The 22,397-nt window shown below is 40.4% G+C and overlaps 1 protein-coding gene across 1 annotated transcript in view; it reads right to left on the reverse strand.

Moving 5' to 3' along the window:
• DCC (DCC netrin 1 receptor) overlaps positions 1–22,397 on the reverse strand; it is a 1,018,954-nt gene that overhangs the window by 637,219 nt on the left and 359,338 nt on the right. Inside the window, exon 2 of the mRNA XM_036010199.1 lies at positions 12,263–12,583. Within this exon, the coding sequence (XP_035866092.1) occupies positions 12,263–12,583 (321 nt within the window). The remainder of the gene's footprint in view (positions 1–12,262; positions 12,584–22,397) is intronic.

Below are 22,397 nucleotides of genomic sequence, written 5' to 3' on the forward strand. Positions count from 1 at the left end.
CATTTTGACAGCATATATAACACCTGGTTTGCACCTAAAGATAACAACCCCAAGGCATTTTATGGAGTGACACCTATGAGAAGCTTCCTTCCATCAAGAGCTGGGAAGACACATATCAGTACAGGAGAATTCCAGGACATGTAAGATGTTTTCCTCTGGGTTTCTCTATATAAGATATTCTCTCTTCCTCTCTTTCTCTCTCAAGTGAGGCAAGCACTGTGGCTGTTCAATAATGTCAAGCCATCACTACTCTTACAGTAAGCAATACACTTCAGTGATACTACAAGTTAAGGAGAAGCCAGATCTATTGGCTTGGTCAATGGCAACAAAGGCTGAGGCCTGATGTTTAGGGTTAGGCTAACAATATGTTCTGGAATCTACTGGTATCTACTAAAATGCTGATAACCTGTGACTCAGCGATTACATTGTTAAGTATATGTCAGAGAACTTGTGAAAGACAGGCACAAAAGAGTGTCCACTAAATACAGGAATATACATTAAGGCACGATTAACAAAAGGGAAAAATAGAAACAAACCAAATATCTATCAACAGAGGAATATAAACCATAAAAGATAATGCAGGAATTTAAAAATATGAAACTGACTTGTAAGAACAAATTTTTTTAAATGTTTAAACTATATCATTCAGTGAAAAGCAAGCCACAGAGTGTTTACAGGGTAATGTTGTTCATGTTAAAAATAAACAACAGACACTTCTCCAAGGAGGACACACAGAGGGCCCACAGACATATGAAAAACTGCTCAGCACCATTAGCCATCAGAGAGATGTGAATTAAAACCACAATGAGATATAATCTCATACCTGTCAGAATGCATATCATTTAAAAATCAACAAACAAGTGCTTGTGAGGATGTGGAGAAAAAGGAACCCTAGTGCACTGTTGATGGGAATGCAGACTGGTTCAGCCACTAGAAAAGAGTATGGAATTACCCCCCAAAATTAAAAATGGACCTTCCTTTTGACCCAGTGATTCCATTGCTGAGACATACCCTAAGAATCCCGAAACACCAATTCAAAAGAACCTATGCACCCCAATGTTCATAGCAGCACAATTTACAATAGCCGAGTGCCAGAAACAGCCTAAGTGCCCATCGGTAGATGAATGCATTAAAATGCTGTGGCACATTTACACCATGGAATACGACACAGGAAAAAGAAAGAAGGAATTTCTACCTTTTGCGACAGCATAGATGGAACTGGAGACTATTATGCTAAGTGAAATAAGCCAGGCAGTGAAAGACAAATACCATATGGTCTCATTTATATAAGGAATATAATAAACAAAATAAACTAACGAGCAAAACTGAACCAGAGACATGGAAACACAGAACAGACTGCCAGCTGCCAGAGGGGAGCTGGGAGGGGAGAATGGTGGAAGGAGGGGAAGGGACTAGTGAAAGAACATGTATGAATGACCCACGGACATGGACGACAGGGTGGGGGTTGACTGTGGGAGCAGGGGCAGGGATGGAGGAGAACAAAGGGGTAAAATTGGGACAACTATAATAAACAAGAATAATAAAAAACTTAAAGGCCAAAAAAGATATTGAAAGATTTTTTTTTTTAAGGCAAAAAATAGATTAGGGGTTGCCAGGCTATAAGGGGAGGGGGGAGTGAAAGTGACAAAACATTTTCGATTTAGAAACTGGTGATGAGCGCACAACTTTATGAATATAGTAATAACCGGATAATATACTTTCAAAGGGTGAATTTTAATGGTATGTGAACTATTTCTTAATAAAAAACAAGCAAACAAATCCCAGATATGTGCCATGTGTATCTGCTTGGGGGTTGAGGAGAACTATAAGGGACATTAACTTTATCTGCAACCACGTCTTCCAGACCCGGGCCCTTCCTGGGCTGAGACTCAACTGGAAATAACCTCAGAGAAATAGCCGCAATGTTCACTCATGAAGTGCCCAGTGCCCCGTGGGACCCAAAGTATGCCCCTGGGAGCAGTGTTTGGATCCTGCTAATTATATTCGCTGTCATGTTTCAGAAGCCTCTGAAGATAAATTTGCCTTGCAAGAGGGACCACAAAAATCCAATCCAATAAAATCAACCAGCACTGAAACTTAATGGTGAAGCTTTATGGGCTTTATTAATCTTTAAAACACTTTCTTAAATAGACTCCTACTTGGTGAAATGCTCCAGGTAAATCTCCTCAAATGAAACCTCCTGGGAAGCCCTTTCATAAGGGTGGTACAGCTTCGAGGGTTACAATAAAACTGATTTTTTGTGTGATTTTTTTCTGCAATTTTTAACAATGTATAACAACAAAGGTAGAGTGGTCATAAATTGAATAGTAGAATTTATGACTGTGCTATTCAACAGATTTAAGACACAGAGGCTTAGAAGGAGTCGTCTAAAGGAAAAGGTGTGAATGCGTGTTTGTGTGTGTGCATGCACTGTTTTTATGTCTAAATAGCTGTGGGAGACCTAGGTAAGAATATAGACACTGTAAATCCAGCTGTTCAAAGATCATAATGGGAAATATGCAGACAATAGAATACAGATTTTCTTTCGCACACGTATCCCCACCTGTACCGATACCTATCGAACTATTCACAAGGACTTGCTGTGACCTGAGCTCACTAGATTCAGAGCTGGGCATATCCGCCTGGGGCCTCATCACTCTCCAGAAATTAGAGCCCCTACTTTGGCTTCCTGGACCCAGTTCCAAAGTGGGGTAGAAGGGGTTTCCACACTACCAACAATTCTCTGAACACCAACTGGGTGTCCTTACAATTCAACTCAATTCTAACAACCATCTACCTGGAGATAGCATCAGATTCCACAGGTGAAGGGTTCAGCCCTACAAGACTGCCTCTGCCACCACCTCCTACTTCAGACATCTGTCGCAAGTCCAGGCTGTTACCTGTGTTTTTGACCAATTGGTTCCCAAGTACTCCTTCTTCTGGGTTTTAATTGATTTGCCAGAGTGGCTCACAGAACTCAGAGGAACATTGTACTTACTCTGCCACTGGTTTTTATTATGAAAGGATATAACAGGAATAGCCAAGTGGAAGAGATGCATCCCAGACATGAGGGAACCGTGTGGAGCTTCCGTGTCCTTGAACACAGGAGAGCAAGGCACAGTGCTCTTCCAGTACCTCCACTTGCTCATCAACTGGACGCTCTTGGAATGTTCTTTTTTAAATGGAGGTTTTGCTACAAAGGCATAATTGATTATATCACTAAATCTTGGTGATTGATTCAACCTCCTTCCTTTCTCCCCTTCCTGGAGGTCCAGGGGTGGCCTGAAAGTCCCCACCCTCCAGTCACATGGTTGGTTCTCCCGGCAACCAGCCCCCATTCTTCGGTGGGGTCCAAAAGTCATCTAATTCACATTAAAAAACACCTTTATCACTCTCATCACTTAACAAATTCCAAGGGTTTTAGGAGGTCCATGCCAGAAACAGGATGAAAACCAAATATGTACGTCTTATTATAAATCACAATATCACAGCCCTGTAGCTCTATACAGTCCCGTTAGAGCAGGTACCTCCATACCTGAGTGGCATTTAGAGAGACACCCCCGTTGAAGACATGTAATGGATTATGAGTACAGAGGGCTGCTTTTCAGATGCGTTGGATGTGTTTTCAATGTGCCTCTCAGTGGAAATCATTCTGACCTCTGGGGCTAAAGCAATAGGTTTTGTCTTCTAATAGGGAGCCTCCAAAGAACTTCAGCTATAGCACAGGGAGTGGCAGCTTTGATCATATTGCACTGTATTTCATATGTTCTTAATATACTGTGAAATGAGGAGATACATTTGAGACCTGCTGTGGTTATTAACATTTTTCATTGTTTTATGCTAAACTCGTGACTCAAAGTTTAAAACAAGTTATTTGCTACATCAAGAATACAGGGCTCCTTCCTGTATCTCAGTGGCTACCTATTCACTAGGAATCAACTCTGATTTATTTTCATTCTTACCTCTTCAGAATAATACTGCTAAAAAAAAAAAGTCCCAATGGAGTCACTTGTACTAAGCCCCAAATCAACAAACCAAGAACTTCCTGTTTAACCTAATCGCACTGTCAGCCTCTCCCAAGAATGCTACCTTTAACCAGTCAAAACAGAACTTCCTGGTCAGCACCAGAGAGGCACTCCGCCTGATAAGACCCCCTCAGGGAGGGGGTGCCCTTGCCTAAAGCAACCCACTCTTTGCTGGATGCCCTGCCCACGTTCCCCTATAAAAGCCTTCCAGTTAGCCTGGCTCCTTGGACCTCCTCTCCCCGTGCTAGATGTGCGCAGATCTAGACAGGAACTTCTGAATAAAGCACTAGATCCTCAAATTCACTCAGCTGAATTTTGTCTTTTAACGATAGATATATTTAACAATCATGGGAGAAATGACCCATGGATTACAGTGCTTATTACTGAATATATAGATATCCATTATAAATAACACATTAGGCTATTAAAAAACAATAACTTCTTAGGGGGAGAGGAGAAAGTGTTTTCACTAATGGTATTCAGTACTTTCATCTATATACACTGATTCTGACAGAAAAAGTTGTATGGATGCTGTCCAGAAAGTATCCAGCCACGTACTATGAAAAAGAGAGACATTTATTGAACAAGATATAAGAAACAATGTAGATAGGACAATGATGCCTCAGTGCCCTTCAAAGCAGGCACCTTGGGACCTCACACAGTTCTCCCAAATCACCATCAGCTGCCCCATTGTATTTTTCCGAATTTCATTGATGGTATAAAACCTGTTCCCTTTCAAAGGTGATTTTAGTTTGGGGAAAAGCCAGAAGTCTCAGGGTGCCCAATCTGGGCTTTAAGCGGGGTGCATCACCCAGGTGATCTTCACTCTTGTGCAGAGTTTCATCAAAAAATTCTGCACAAGACATGATGTATGAGCAGGTGCATTGTCATGATGAAGCTGCCAATCATCAGTTGCCCATAGCTGTGGCCGTCTGAATCATTTGAATAGTTTCCATGGAGGAATGTTTAAGCTTAATGCAAAATTGGATGCAGATTCATTGTTCTCCTGGCTCAGTCTTTTGAATGTGATGGCCACACAGTACACATGCTCACTCAACGGCATCTACCTCCCCCACTGACTAGTACAGTGAAGTCATCATTGTTCACACATGCGCATTCTTCCAGTCCACTCGCCTTGGCTGCCAGGTTACATCAATGTCATACAAACTGTTCTTGTTATATTAAAAATAGTTGAACCTTTTCTGGGCAGATCTCATACATGAGATTTTCCATGATTGCTGCCAACTTAGTTTCTAGAACATCCCCTACATTTGAATGTTTTCTTGCTTTATCATAAAATTTTGTATCATATATAACATAAATAACTTAGGGAATATTAAACTTAAACAATAAATTTTAGCCTGGACAAAAAAAGCATAAGAGGAAAACTCAGTACCAGAGGCAGGTTCATAAAAGTAAAAATGAATTACTAAATTTATTATCAGTCATAATCTCATCAAAGATTTATAATTATATCCCCTGATCTATCTACTTATTCTGATGTAAGTGTTTGTTAGGCTGACATTTATTTTTAAAAAAGAAAAAAATCAAGGTTTTTTATTCCAAAGGGATTTTCTAAAACTCAAAAGAGTTTTCGGCTACTGTCACTGAGTTATTTTAGATATTACTCCAGTTAAATTATAGCATCTGCAAAAATCACACTGTAGCTAGCTTAAGGGTTGAATAAAAGAACAGTTCTCTTAAAATACTGATTTTCAGAATGAATAATTAGCTATTTACATTGACACATAAATTAGAATTCATAACAAAGAAAAGGGAATGAAAGGTTGAAAGATTTTTAAAAAGTTATTTTGTTGATGTTTCTACTGTAAAAAGCCCTGCCACGTTCTCTTTTGTAATTTCTATCAGGCAGATGATGCCTATCCACACTGCATATCTTTAGGAATATATTTCTACTTAAATTTTACTGCAGAGTTAATTTACTTTGGAAGGGGACAACTAAAAACCTACTCTTTAAAATGCAGTTATTCAAGCCCTGGCTGGTGTGGCTCAGTAGACTGAGAGCACAGGCCTCTGAACTGAAAGGTCAGCAGTTCGATTCCCAGGCAGGGCACAAGCCTGGGTTGCGGGCCAGGTCCTCAGCTGGGGGTGTGTGAGAGGCAAACGATCCAGGTTTCCCTCCATCTCTTCTCCCTCCCTTTCCCTCTCTCTCTAAAAATAAATAAATAAAAATGTTTTAAAAATGTAGTTATTTAAGTTCAGGGTAAGGGAGTGTGCAGGTAAGTAGGCACTGGGGTAATATCGATTATCCTAGTTTACTTGGGAATAAAACTAAAACAAAAATTATAAGGTTAATACGCATATTAATACTTATCATATTTCGTTCTCATGTTTTTCTCATATTTTAACTATAAAACAGTAAAACATTTAGGCAAGTGGAGATAATTAAGACTATTAAGAACTGTGGAGTCAAAACTATTTATTTTCTTGCATATTGTTTAAGAATAAACAATATCGCTATTGGTTTAAAATGAAAACCTTCGCTCTGTAACTGAACCTTCCCAAAACAGAATTCGGAGAGTATTCAAGGGCCCGGGGTTACATTTTTCCAAACTGCTTCACTAGATGAACTTGACCTACTAGGCCAGATTCTAATTTTTGTTCCTGTAGAGAAAGGGAATATGAACATTTTTTTCTTGCTGTTTCCTTTATGCAACACTTGAGGGGCCCGAGGCAATGTGGTTTATTCTCCCTTCTCCTAAGACAAGCTCCTTTTTTCCTGTTCTCTCTCAAGTAAAAACGTAAAGGTCAAGTTATCATTTCACAAAATGCTCCATTTTGCTGAGGCGATTCCAGCTTCTCTTGCCATAATATGCTTTCACTAATTATTTCATAACTCATTTAAATGGGAGGCATTCTGGAAAGGAATTCACTGAAACAACTTCTCAAGTAACTAATTATTTTTCTCAAACATGAGGGAATTTTAATTATAATGCCTGTGTTATTTAAAAGCGGAATGCGACAATTTGCATCTTGAAACATCGACTGCTACAGGGGAAAAAATATGTTTCTGAATAAAACAGCAGCTCAAGTAAAGGCAATTTAGTTGGCCTTTTATTTTCTTGATTTTCGCGAAACAAACGAAAGTGCAAACTTGGCCTTAATTACAAAAACAGTTACAAAGGGAAACGAAAATCAAAATCTTGCCCCTAGAAAGACTATGAAGGAGAGGCTTATCCTTGAATGTACCACTCTGGCATGTAGATTCTTTGGAGCTGACGGCAAACAAGACCCATCAGACTCAAGGAAAAACTTTTACCTCCCTCCTAGCTACCCCAAAGGATGTAGACGGAGGCTGTGGCCCACAGAGAGAGCTATTACCAGAGATAACTTGTAATCGAATGTCCTATCTGAAAGCCAGGGCACACACCCAAGTACCAACGACATCCGTTCTTCTCATCATCCTGTGAATTAATCTTCCCCCCTTTGAAGCCCCAGATTCTTATGGCATTCTTTACAATGGCAGGTAAGGCTTAGCTGCCTGACAATCTTTGGGTTTCATATTTTATGGGACTCCCCATACACATAAAATCAATTTTTCCCCTGTTAATCTGTTTTATGTAAATTTCATTAATAGAGCAGCACAGAACCTAGAAAGACACAGAAAAATTTTTCTTCCTCTACAACTATTTTAAAAATACAGTTAATATTTTCAAGGGCCTAAAGAGATAAATAAAAGCTATTATTTTTTTCCTTACTTTATATTTTAGAGAGTTTCACTGATTAAAAAGGAAAGACTAACTGTGTGGGACACTATTAGCAGTTTTCTTAAATCAAGTCCTTAGATTAAGAAGAAAAGTGATAAGGGAATAAGTACGAGCCAGTTGAGCAATGGGAGTCCCCATCTCTGCCTGTAAAATGGAGCTACACCCTTTTCTTCACGTTGTTCTCTGTCAACTTGGGTATGTATATCACAGAACTTTTTTCCCATATTATGAGATAATGCATGTGACAGTGCAAAGAGCAAAGTATTACCAAAAAATCAAGTCAATGGCTTTAGTATCCAAGAGTCAAATGCTTACAAATTAACAAAAGAAGAAGCTACCTGGACAAAAAAACACCCTACACCGTCTCCTGAGGTCAGGGTTGCTTCGTCTGGGGGAGGAAGGGCTGGACCCGCTCCATCCCCGAGGGCATGAACTAGAGCAGTTTTAGGTCTTAGGTTCCACTCTGATCCTCAGAGCCCTGCATGGGAAGTGGGTGGGCAGGTGTCTGCGTGGATACACAGGTGTGCTGGATGGTGAATGTATGGTGGTAAAAATAAAGGAGATGGTACTTTCATGATTATTCATAAGCTCTGTAGTGATCTGGTTTTCTCACCTGTTAGCATTGGCTTTTTTGTTTGTGCTGGAGTTACGTCATATTCCTAGTCTAGACCTACTAACGCCTATGACCCCAGCTTTGATGTTGAAAGGGCACTAAGGAGGTTCAGTTGAGAATATTTCTCAGCATCTGTTTCTGAAACGATAGCAGCAGTTGCTTGATCTAAAACTCCTGGTCTGACCAGGAGTTTTGACTGGTCAGACAATAATTTGTCTGACCAGTACAAATTATATTGGCTCCAATATAATAGAAGTTCAACTTGTTAAAAATGAATCTTATAGTCAAATAGATTTTGGCACCGCTTGCCAACAAACTGAGCAGACGCAACTCTTTGGACACGCAAGCCAGGCTTGCCAGTTCGTGCTCATAGATTACAAAGGCAGGTATCTGATCCAGAGTGATGGTATTTATGGCTCATGATTTGTAGCCTGTATTTCTACCCCCTAAAAAATGTTTTATACCATCACATGAAAATATTAATAGCTGTCATTTCCTAATAAGTATAATAACACAATAACAACCATTATGATGTCTGTTTGTACCACAGCTGTCATAGAGTAAGAATCTATTCTACTAGGCTCCAAATCCTAGATGTTATTTAAAAGCCACCACAGGCTCAGGAGGTAGGTTATCATTATGTCTATTTTGCATCAGAGAATCCAGCAGCTTAGACAGCAGGCAGTATCCGGAGTAAGAAACATGTGCTTGACCAGGTGCAAGGTCATCTTGATGCTATGGGTTACGAATGAATGAAGAATTGGCACATGAATTTTTTAAAGTAGCATATAAAGTATTCCAGCACAGTCCAACTTCTAATTCCAAAGTCCTCAATAGTTCATTAATTTGTAGACTATTGAGAGATAAATTAAATTATTTCAACTCAGTTCACCGAGATTGTGTTTACAGACACGTAAGTAGGTAAATTTAATCTCATCAAGTTCATTTAAAAGGGAGTAGAGGAGAAGGGCGAGGGAGACGAGGGGAATGAGGGAGAAGAAGATGACATTGATAAAAACGGCTCCATATATGGCTCGCAACCCCAAACCACATGTCTTCACTAGTAAGACTGATGTCTACTGAATTCCTAAACACGTCCGATACTTTGCTAGGCCGACAGGGTAGTAGGAGAAGCTTTATGAGGTCTGGCTCTGCCTCTCTCCTCAAGCTGTTCTCATTATAGAGGGCGAAACAGAGGTGTTCATGGCAGAGAAATACTGCACTATTTCAGATTAGAGCTACTTGGATACAAATAAAATTCCCAAGTTCTAGCCAGTACTGGCCAAGGTGCTTTCAAATGGAGATTTAATAGCCCAGACATTCCTTATCGATAGAACTCACAATCACCAGAAATACCAGTAGTCAGTAGCTTGTTACCACCGGGACTGTTAACAAGAAGCTGGATGGAATACAACATTCCTTCTTTTATCTTTGGGACTCTCCCTCCCTCTTCAGCTAAGTGTGCACTCAGGGTGTAAAGCGCACTTGAGAAGTTCCTAGAAAAGAGGATGAATGGTGTGTCTGGCAAGACAACTGCACGAAACGTGCTGATTGATTAAAGACAGATTTCATTTGCCACATTCCTTTTTATCAAAAGACACTTTGAGCGAGCAAAAATGGAAAAGGGGTATTCATATTAAATGGGCTCTCTATTGCACTTCAGGGTACAGAGCAGGGTTTTTTTTCACCTTTTAGTGGTGACTGGTTTATTGACTGCTAATGCTTTAAAAATGAGATTAAATCAGGTCCACAGTCTTTATTACGAGGAAGATATATGCCCCTTGTGCATTCTAGTAGTTTGGCAATTTTAACCTCAGCAGACATAACATTGATGTATGCTGTATTGCCAAACAGCACGGTAAGTGTCTAAAACACCGTGAACAGCCTTATTGCCTCGAAATGATACAATCTAATATTAGATTGTAACTCAGTGACTGAACCTGCCAGCCTATCCTTGTACAGAATACAAAAGCTGAAGCCACTTTATTTTAATATCTCACAGGGAAGAAATTGTTCTTCATTTCATCACTGAAACAGAGAACGCGTTAAAAATAAATCTAGATTGCAGGAAAACTGAAACCACAACATATCAGGACATTTTCTTCAACAGGCACGTGTACATCAGCCTTTTGGAATAGGGCATCAAGACACTGGTTCAATTCATTCAGCTTGGCAGAGTTCCCTCAGCACTGTGGGTAGCTGATGGATGGGCTCTGAGAGGCCAGGAATGCTCAAAGAAGAGAAAATCAGATTGTACCCTTCCTACTGCGTTTGGAGCACTCTGGAAAGAAAACAGCTTTTACCTTAGTCCTCAGCGTGATCCTCCTTGTTCCTTTTAATCAATCATAATTCACCTGGATGCTCAGGCCTCTGCGCACTTTATGCTCATCAATCAAATTTCAGACACCCATCACTCAAAGGTCCCAGGTGGCGGCTGATAGCCCTAGTTTCCATGATCAGGATGCCACCTCGTGTGTCTCCTGAGCAAAGCGGATATTCTTCATTCATGCTTCAGTATGTCATCACTATAGCAGGTGGGATACCCCTCGGTAGGTTGACCAACCATCCTCGTTTTACCCAGAATGAGGGGTTCGCGGGCACGGGACTTTCTAGTGGTAAATCCAGGTCAGCCCAGGTTCAATTGGGATGGTTAGCCATTACACCTCTAGGTAAGGACCCTGACCGCCAGAGCACCTTCACTCAAGTTCAAGTCTGGTTTAACTGAATATAAAAGAGAGTTCTTAGTGGGTAAAAGAAGCCACAAAAGAGGGGCATGGAGCTGAATGTTATGCACTGACCACCTATCTCTGAAATCTAGTGTTTCACGCCGTCGCCTGACAAAAAATCACCCCCTTCAGATTTCAGCTTCACTGCACCTTCTCTAGAAGAGTGAGGGCACGGGGATGCTACTGCCAATAGCGAGCCCTCATTCTCATCAGGCTTCCAGGATACAGGCTAAATGGGACCGAGGAAAGGAAACCCACATCAAATGGCTACCTAACAGCCTGCTATGTCGATACATTTTTATTTTTTCTGAGACCTAAGGACTGAGTTTGAAAGTGGCCCTTCAAGCCTGTTTAGCCATTTGAAGACCTAACTTTATTTCAGCTAAGATTTGTTTGCCTGGTTTTGTGTCTCATATCATTTTTTTAATCAAAGCTTAACTTTTAACTAAGTCATTATAGAGGAGTAAAACTTTGATTCCTCTTTCTACAGGTCTAACACTAAAAAGGCCAAAAAAAATCATGAGTTGCCCTTTAACCAGAATAAATGGGGAAGAAACATCCACACCCATGGATTCCAGAACATTCAGTACTGTTTTTTGCCCCCCACGCTCTATGCTATTGCAATATCTAGAATAAAATTAAAAACAAACTGTTCATCTAATTACTCAGTTATTGAGTCAACACATTATCAAACATTAAAATATTTAGAAGCACTAATGGAAATAATGTATTTTCATTTGGAAATCTACATGTTGTAGGTCGAGCCATTAAAATTACAATTAAATTCACCACTCTGATTGCAAAAAAAACACAAAAAAACTGCAAAATTTTACCTTAGTGAGGCCGTAAAATAGAATGAATTAGAAAGTTATTTTTCTAGTAATAAAAAGCCCATACACATAGTCAATCGGTTTGAGCCAAACTTTGCTTTGAAAAAAAAAAAAAAACTCAGAAAACTATATTGATTGTTAAGATCCTTCAGTTTTCCAAAATGATGTCCAAAAAGAAAGTCAAGACCCTGAAGGAATAAACATAAGTGCATGTTTTTACATGTTTCCTTTTTTCTTAAAAATATACAGTGTTTCTGCAGAGATTATTTTCTTGTCTCCACGAACAGAAGAAGAAGAAGAGACGGAGAAAGAAGAGGAGGAGGAGGAAGAATCCGCTTACCTGCTACTGCAACCTTTGCTGTCCGGCTAATAATTGACCCAGAATCTCCCAAAGACGCCTCACACTGGTAAAGCCCCTCGTCTGGCTTATGGTGCCTGGAGTGAAGGATGTTTTGTATCAGCAGAGACCCATTGGGAAGTTGCTGCTTCCGGTCGTCCATTCCCAAGGCCAGGTGGATGCCGTCTTTCCTCCACTTGATGGCTGGGACGCCTCGGTCTGACTCCGCGGAGCAGTTCAGGAGGACGTTTCCTCCCCGCATGGTGACGGCATCCGAAGGCTCCGACAGGAAGTGCAGCGACGTGAAAGCCTTGACTTGGAAACCTGGAACGGGAAAGCCCAGGGAAACATGTATTCATGTTTCGTGTATTCAAATAGCTCTCAAGCTTAAATCCCCTGTCTTTTTTTTTACAAAACGTTAAAAAAAAAAACCTAGGTGCTTTGCAAAATGCCCATGAGCTAATTAAACTTAAAATCAAAGATTTTGTGGTAAAGAAGCAAAAATGTAGCCAATTAAAGCAACCATAATTAATGAAGCAATTGGACCAAAGAGTAACAATATGAAAAAGTAAGAATTTATATAAATCTAGGCATGGCCATCATCACGTATCAGTCAATACTTGAAAATTTGGGCAGAATAAACTAAAAATTTCCAAATAAAACTATTTTATTTTTTGAAACTAGATATTTTAAAGCAGCAATGAGTAATAGTGAAGTGCTCAGATTTGGGGTAATATTTCTATCTCACCATTCTGCTTATAGTAACCATTAATTTTTAAAATAAGTCTACTCAGACAGGTTGTTTTATTTACAACAACAAGAGACCCAACTCTAAACAGAGTGGGGGTGAGTTATTTAGAGCAAAGCTCAGGTGGGTTTTAAAACAGGTAAGTAATTCCACTTGCAGAAGCAAGTCAATAAAGCTACTACTCAAATCACAAGTCCCTGTTGGGTCTTAATTTCCACCCAATGTTGCTCGTGAGCCAGGAAATCTAAGTGAATATTATTGTTAGATTTTCCCCCCATAAACATAAGTGAACATAAGACATCAACAGGAGGAATGGAAAGGCATTTAAGAATGCCGAGGGGTTAGAACAAGTATAGTTAAAGAATATTCTTTGGGGGGCTGGCACTATGGCATTTGGCAGAATGCTTGGTTGGTGAATCAAAGACTTTGATGAGGCGTCAGGAGCTCACTGGGCTCACCCTTTGCTCAGACAAGTGTATACCTAAATCATTCCAATTATACTACTTTCAGTTTCATGTTTAACCATCTCTGGGGACAGGATATTCTTCAATGTCACTCAGTGTCTTGTTTTCAATATTTAATCATTCTTAGACTCTAAATGAATCTTCTTGATTCCATTTAATCCCCCTTTCTCCTGAATCGCCTTGTGTGAAGATTCAGAGGAAGATGGACATGTCTTTGTAAGGGCCCTTTACACTAAATTATATTTTAGCCCTCACTTTTTTCTTTTAGGATAACAACTCAACTTCACCAGTTTTCTTAATTTTTCTATAATGGGAACAATGTTTTTGTTGTACCTTCTGTAAACTTTCCATTTTCCTATCACTTCCAAAGCAGGCATCCAAACCGCTTATAATCAATACTCTCAGACAGGACTGACCCACACTAGCTCCAGCGGACAGAAGCAGACCTAGCCCTGCATGTGCCACTTTCCGTGAAGATAAATCTGAGCAGCTTCTCCCTGTTCTCCCTGGCCTTACCTGCCATGCTCTTGCACACCAACTTTTTCTAAACCATACGTCCAGAGGCTATCATGTCACTCCTGTTCACCTTGCACAGTGAACTACGTCACTCATCATCATGCACTCATTTCATTCAACTAGGCCATTCACCCAAAGAAAGCACATGGAACATTGGCCAAATTAACATGAATTGTAAAATAATAGTGGGCATTATTTGCCAATTACTGATATTGGTAAAGATACAGCCTGGTTCCCTTACTGTCCAATAGGCCCCTTTTCCCCACAGATCCTATTAGTGTAGTTAATCTAATTATTACTGTCCACTCTTTTTGAGGAAAGTACAAAACTGGGAGTCTGAATAAACATGTATTTATTACTTAAAGTGCTACAATTCAAAGACATCTTTGAAGTTCTCAAGAAGATCGGTTCCTTCATCTATAAAATGAGGGCACTGAACTCTACATTCAACAGCCAGTTTGGAAACTTCTCAGAGCTAAGTTGGGTTGAAGGCATCCACTAGAAGAACCCAGCTCTAAGTTGACTGCAATGCCAACTAAGTTTGCTATCCATGCATTGCCCGTGTCTACAGATATCTCCTTTACAAGAAAAGAAACGAGCTAGTAAGCACCTAGCGTGTGGAACACCAAGGAAGGGACAGCAGAAAGGGTTTCTACTGTCCTTGAATGTCAAGGTGTTTCCCTCGAGTAAAACCTGCAATTTCCATACAGACAACCTTAATGAGGTAGAACTAAATTTAGGATTCAAATCCAGCCAATTATATTGAAAAGCATTTATTACTCTTTTATTCTTCCTGGGGACTATATTTTAAACAACTTCACATTGAACCTCTTATTTATATCACGGAACACATAATACATTCAACAGAGCTATTTATGACAACATGTTAATGAGCATCTGTGCCCATCATCACAAATAAAAAATCCACTTAATCTGAAACAAGGAGGTTATGACAGTTTTCAGTGCTGGGAGTACATAATGTATACAAGATAAATAAAGATGAACATTTCTTCAATACAATTACCCTTGCAGTTCACTGGTAGCATGAGCTGTGTACCCCTTCTCACAACTGCATTTTTGAATAGATGGCTCTGGAATGGAGGTACCTCACAGCTGTGAATAACATGCATTCGTTACTTAGTTCTTAGAAAGGACTGACTCAAGCAAACAGGATTGCTGGGAAATAACAGAAATGGCTCAAATGGTCCCCTTTTCAGAGCCTGACCGTGTCAGGTACCAGCTGCCTCCACTCCCTGGTGAAGTATTTCACACAGACTGACGAAGAGTCCCATTAATGCATGACACCGGCTTCCATTCAGGTCACTGTTCCCTCATCTCTTAGAATTTTCCTTGGAGGAATTTTGCCTACCAGTATATATCTAAATATGCAATAATCTTATCAAATGTTTTCATCCAAGAATCCATCTGAAACCAACTATACTGATTTAATGTGTGAACAGAGAGAGATGATAAAACAGAAGATGACAAAGGAGTGGAAATAACTTTTGAAGTTTGCAGATCAAAAAGTTGTGGGTGGAATTTGGGCGGCCAAGAGTCTGACGAGGGTTCAGATCTCTTGGGAAATACTTGGAGAGCAATAGAAGAATGCTTTGGAAGTGTCTCAGTGGACCACCTACTTCATGATTTTACAAACGGTTTTACATTAGAATGACAATGGTGGAAATTTAATCCAGAAAAAAGACTATTATAGAAGGTTTTTTTCCACTTTGTTTGGATTTTTTTTTTTAAGATTTTATTTATTTATTTTTAGGGAGGGAAGAGAGAGAGAGAGAGAGAGAGAGAGAGAGAGACGCATCAATGTGCGGTTGCTGGGGGTTATGGCCTGCAACCCAGGAATGTACCCTGGCTGGGAATCGAACCTGGGACACTTTGGTTCCCAGCCCGCGCTCAATCCACTGAGCTACGCCAGCCAGGGCTTGGATTTTATTTTTAAGAAGCCAGTGGTCATTCTGTTGAACCCTCAAACAGTAACATCTCTCAGCCTTGTTTCATAAAAAAAGCAACCCTTCTTGCCTGATGTAAAATGACATAAGGTGAATATGTTCTGGAGAAATATACTCGAGAGTACCAAGGTCCTACCCACTAAGAAACGTGCATAACTAAGTCTGTCACCAGAGCTCCAGGCTAGAATGAGTGAGTCTCCACCCCACTCTCCCTCCACTTGTTGGCTGGCAAGATTCCTAAATCTTCAGGACTTGGGCATAGAGCCATGTGTCCACTTGACTAATTGTATCTTTTCTTACTCTGTGTCAGTCTGAAGAAAAAGTAATAAAGTATTGTATCCTAATTGGACATTTTTCCTTTCTTCTTCTTTTCTGAAAGACAGTAGTTTCATAAACAAGTACTAACATAGTAAAACCTTCGATGTTTCCCAGACGAGGATACAGAGAAGGGCCAACTCTAGGAGGGTGAACCAAAGAAGAAATATTAATGTCTATTCCTGTAGTTTTGTCAGCCAAATAAGCATCAGAGATAACATGGCCAGGGACACATCCAAGTTCCTATTAATTATCCAGAGACAGGAGAGATCCTTCCGGTACCTTAGAAACTCACTGAAATGATCAAACAGCTAGTACAAATATTTGTGTAAGCTTAATCCCTTTGTGCTTGCTCTCCCTGTCACATTCGTGTTAATTCCAAAGACCGCTCAGTCTCAGAGGCAGACTAACTTAGAATGGGTTTTTTAAAGTATGACATTTTATCTGCAATATCAAACATCGTAAGTGTGAAAAAATAATGCCCCATGGAGTCGGAAATTCCATTCCAAGTCGAAAATGTGAACGCTTTTGGTTAAAGCAATGAAAGCTAAAAAAAAAAATGAAATTCATGGAAAGTAGCACAGAAGTCGAAAGAGTCTCCTGAAAAGATTTGAAGATTAGAAAATGTCACACAAATCCCCATAGAACTTGCTAGGCATAATTTTATCTCTTTCGAATTACAGAAACTTTCACTTTGGGATGCTTGGAGATCTCGACGATTCCAAATCTTGGGATCAATGCAGAAAACTTCATCATTCTCTCTCCTGAGAAACAGATACTACTGCCTCTGCTTATCTTGCATTAGGATAAAAAAAGAGATCTCCACTGGAGGAAATCAAAATGATTCTATGGACGATGAAATATCATTAATTTTCAATTCATCAAACATCAATCGTACATGCGCTTGTAAATCTGGACTTCAGGCCTAGCAAAAGCTTATGAAGCTTGTGAGGCTTTGTGATGATGTGGGAATTTTAACAAATGAAATGCAACATAAATTAATAAAACCCCTAACTCTAGGTCAACCTTACTTAGGATTTAGGATATCAGCATATAAGTTGTGAAAGAGTCATTCTCGAATTATGGCCTCTCACCTGGCAAAGCAACACCACCTGGGAACTTGTTAGAAATGCACAATCTCAGGCCTCGCCCCAGAGTGCCCCACCAGCATCTCCGGGGGGTACGATCCCACCACACGTGCTTTAATTCCACTTCCGGGAGATTTTGGCATCCGCTCAAGCTTGCGAAGGTCTTCTCCAAAATATGGGGTGACCTAAACCAGGTCATGGAGATCCCTGTGTTCTTTGGATTGCCTTGATATAATTTTCCATATTTGGGGAATATGTGCAATTTCAGTCAATTAATTTTCTAAGTAGGGAGGTGAATTATGGAGAAGATCCAGGAAGGCAACTAATGGAACACCATTTCAACATAATCTTATTATTATTCGTCATATATTTCTCTGAGAGGCTGAAGTGGAGGAAGGGCCAAGAAAGTGGGCCCTTGTTGACAAGACTCACCTTTCCTCTGTTACGACCAGCACTCTGTTTGGACCCCAAACAGTTGAATCCCTTTAAACAAAATTAAAAGTCCACAGTTGATTGGACATTTATAATGTCCCTTGGAATATGCTTGGTTCTTCACACAAGGAGCTGTCAAAAGACTTCTTTTGATCAGCTATAATAGCTACAATCGTCTCCCAAAAGAAGTTTTGGTAAATAGAGTATCATTTTTCAGGTTGCATTTCTTTTCTTACGTTTTAGCTCTGTGGTCAATTGCATCCTTTTCAAATACTGGAACTGCAGACACTCATCCTGCTGACCTGCCCTTGGGTTCATTTTGGTATCTACATGGGTGAAACCATAACAGCACTTTCTCTCTTTCTCTGCCGCGGCCTGGGCTGTGCCTTATGTGCTTCACCTTATGCAAGACTTGAACTTCAGCCAGGCCAGAGTGAGAAAGTAGAGCTCGCCGAACCACCAGAACCAATGCCCCCTGGGACTTCTGCAAAGTATTAGTGCTTTTTGGCTTTTTTTTTCCTACTTGAATAGAAGGCACAGTAAAAAACAGTTGTCAGAAGATGTGGTCATATCTTTAAAAGATTGTGTGCATTCCAACCCTTGCTAGAGGCTAACATATTTTAAAGCTGTTTGACTTTAAGACAAGTTTCAGTGGAAGTTAGAAATGAATTAAGTTTTGAGAAATTTATTCATGAATTTAAATAATGCAAGGAAGATTCACCAGAAAGAAACACAGTTTCATTTTACTATGAGGATTTATTAAGTATCATTAAAATGTAGGGGAGATTTGGATAAAAATTTAAATGAAATATTTTAAAGGATAGTTCAAGTTTTTCTCCCATTGGAGTTGCCAGATTTAGTAAATAAAAGTTGAGGATAGCAGTTCTATGTTAGTTTTAGAAAAACAACACGTAGTATATAATACTATCATGTCATACATAGTTCCATTAAATATATGCTGTGTGGGGCATACTTAGACTAAAACATTATTTGTTGCCTACCAGAAATTCAATTTTACTGACGGTTCTGTATTTTATCTGGCAGCCCTCTCCCCCATGAAATGACTTCCCTGAGATCTCGGCAAAGCTGAGCATGTGGTCTATGAATTCCCGCGACTCCACTCAGCCCCCGCAGACTGCTACAGAGAACAGAGAGCTCTGGGGAAGTCCCCATAATCAAATCAGGGTCAGTGGTTTTAGTGTCAGGACATTTGCTGACCTAGTGCAGCACCACCAAATGTCCACACAGAAAGGTTTCCAAGCCTAATATGTTCATGACAAAGTGGTTCTTCTTTTCCTGGTCCCTTTACAAGGTAGGGAGCAGAATTCAGAAATGTAAGTGCCAACTATGGGATTCCAAGAGCAACTTCCCCAGCGGAAATCTTAGTGAGGCTACATAGCAGTTCCACGCCAGACATTCTGGATACAGAGCATCTTCCACAAAGCCTAGGAGACCTGATGTATTTTTAGGGAGAGAAACGTGTGTCCTGGGCAACTGTCTGGGTGTCCTCAAGCAAAATCCGATGGTAAAGAAAAGGAGCAGGCCCAAGTAAGAGCAGGGGAATAGCTTCCATATCCATTTGTTGCTTCTAGAGCTAAATCTCTGCAGGTTGGTTTTGCTGTGTGGTGCTGGGAAGATTGTAACGAGATTTTTTTCAGCTCAACAGGTAATACAGTCTGACATCTGGGTTATCACTTCCCAGATGTCAGGCAAAATTAACACATAGAAGTAAAACTTTAATGTGCTTCTTAATCTGCCTTGGGTTTGAACATTTCCTCCTCTCATTTTGGTGAAATGTAAGTGGGTTTTCTGCTCTCCCATGTTTTTCATCAGCCTTTCTCAAAGTAGGGGAATGCGTACCCTCTTACCAGTGCACAGCTGTGAGCTGGGGCACTGAGAAAGGTTATGCAGAGCATGTAGAGAAAGCATCATTCAAAGAGTACCCAGTGCGTGGAAGTATTTCCATCAGGATGGCAGTGAAGAGTGGACAAGCACTGGAGATGCCACTAATTGTGAAGGGACCAACGGACTTTCAGACCCATATCATGAATTGTTACCCTTATTTACTATACACAAATAAGAAATATGGATATAAAACTGAATATCATAATAATTGCTTATAATCCTGTTCATCTGGTGATAGCCACTGCCTATGTTTGTATGCATTTCAAGAAATTATTCAGTTTTTGATTTGTAGTGATTTGCTTTATTACCCACATGGTTGTAATAATATTTGATGAGAGAGAGAGAGAGAGAGAGAATATGAGAATGAATTCCTTTTCTGGCTTCTCTTCTTCTTATTATAAAGACCAGTCCCATCTGGGTCCTGACCTCTTGACTCCATCCAAACCCATTACTTCTCTAAGGCTCCACCTCCAAGTACACCCTGTGGGTTAGGGCTTCCCCGTATCTAGGGGAACTCTGCAGAGAGACTGAAGAGTATGTCCGAAGGCCCTGAGTTGGGGATGAGACAGCCTTTTCCAGGACCTGCAGGGAGGCCCACATGGCTGGGTCAGACAGAGGGAGAGAGGGAGTTCAAGGAGATAAGGTCCAGAGGTTAAAGGGAGGTGTGTGGGACCTTCCACGCAAGCAAAATCACTTTGCTTGAACTCTGAGGAAGACAGAAACCTAGTGGGGAGTCTTTTAGAGTGAAAAGGTCCTGCTTGTTTTGAAAAGAGTTGTTCTCCAAAGAATAGATTTAGCCCCGGAGAGGACACGTGGCGATGTCTGGAAGACAATTTTGCTTGTCACAACTGGGAAGAATAGTACTGGCATCTCGTGGTGCCAGTGTGAGCGGCCTCTCGTGGTGAGAGGCAGGGATGCTGCTACACACCTATAAGAGAGAATTACCCAGTTCGACACACCAGTGGGCTGCGGCTGGGAGAGCCTGTGTTAGAAGAGCCGCTCTGGTTGCTGTGTGGAGAACAGGGGCCACTGGAAGAAGGAGGGAAACAAGGTAGGAGGCCAGTTCCACAGTCCAAGTGAGAGATAACACAACTTGGACTAAAACATTGCATAAAGGCGGTGAGAAATGATCAGATTTAGGATTCACTTTAAAGGCGGGGTTAATGGGGTTTCTGAAGGATTAGATATGTGTTCAAAAAGAAAAAGAAAAACCAAAACAAAACAAAACAAAAGGTGATTTCCGAGTAGGTCAACAGAGCAATTTACGTCATTTATAGGGAGAAAAGGGCACACTGTTGCCAAAGGAAGCTCTCAGCAGGAGGGGTCAGGAAACCTGAGTTTTTTGTCTAGTCCTGTAACTCACTGGCCCTCTGAATGTGGGCCACACACTGGGAATCATGTGCCCATCAATAAAACAAGGATCTCATCTTTAACAGGAACCTAATCAACAAAACAAAGAAACAAGCAAAATATAACCAAAGACACTGAAATAGAGAACAGGCTGACAGTGTTCAGAGGGGAGAGGGGAGGGAATTTCAGGGGAGAAAGGGAAGGGTTTGCAGGAACAAGTATAAAGGACACATGGACAAAAACTAGGGGCAAGTGGAAATGGGAGGGAGGTGGGGAGGGCTGGGTGGGTGGGCTGGGATGGGAGTAAAAGATAGACAGTTGTACTTGAACAATAATTAAAATAAAAAATTATTAAAAAATAAAAATAATAAAACAAGGAACTAGACTAGATAACGTTCAGGAGTCTTTAGCTGTAATATCATAAAAGTCTATGAGTTCACATCTATTAACTTTTCCATTTATAAAATAAATAACCTTCAAATTTAGGAAATATTCACTCTATGGAGAGATTGGCTATGATCACCTGTGATCAATTTATTACAGACTCACAGGAGACCACAAAGAGCTGCAGCTCCTGAAGGTGCTGGGAGACCGACAGCCCACCTCATTATCCATAACATAGAGAGACAGTCTCATCTTTTTCCTTGAAGATAAAAGACTGTGCAGGTCACTCTATCAAAAAAGCATGAAATGCTTTATTATGATTCATGAAAAATGAAGTATTCAATTTGCAGAAACTGCTGTTACAAATATGAAGGATTAATTCCATCAAGGTCTGACAGATCCAGGGAAAGCCTTAAAAATTCAGCAAACTTCACAGTTGATATTGTGATATAAAGTCAGATGAAGGGACCCATATTGAGAAAACATTTGTGTTACATGAGTCCAATTTTCCGAAAATGGAGGGCAAACAGTGATTTTTATTAAAACGCTGTCATTCATTTTGCCATGATATTTACAGAGTTTTGTCCCAGGAGGAAGGTGATATATTTCTGCTTAGTCCATGCATGACATCAAGAATGAAAACCCACAGCGATAAGAGAAATATCAACTTTGGAACTGAGAGCCAATGAGCTTCCAGCTGCTCAGGAAGTCAGCGTCTGTAAGGGACCGTCCAAACAACTTGTTCCGTGACAATTTAGGTTCAATAGGATGTGACCTGAAGCACAAGGAGAAGTCTCTCCAGAGGATCAGAAGCATGAGGGGACTTCTGAACCCTATACACGCAGCATGTGCGTGATCTGTGAGAACTTCAAGATGAAGGGACCATTGGTGTGTCCTTCAGCTAGAGTAGACCAGGAGGTGAGGGAAGACACGTGTGCTTCTCATTCAAAAAAATGTTTACTGCCTGTATGA

Source organism: Phyllostomus discolor, chromosome 9, assembly GCF_004126475.2.
Source record: "Phyllostomus discolor isolate MPI-MPIP mPhyDis1 chromosome 9, mPhyDis1.pri.v3, whole genome shotgun sequence".
In the NCBI taxonomy this organism is placed as follows: domain Eukaryota; kingdom Metazoa; phylum Chordata; class Mammalia; order Chiroptera; family Phyllostomidae; genus Phyllostomus; species Phyllostomus discolor.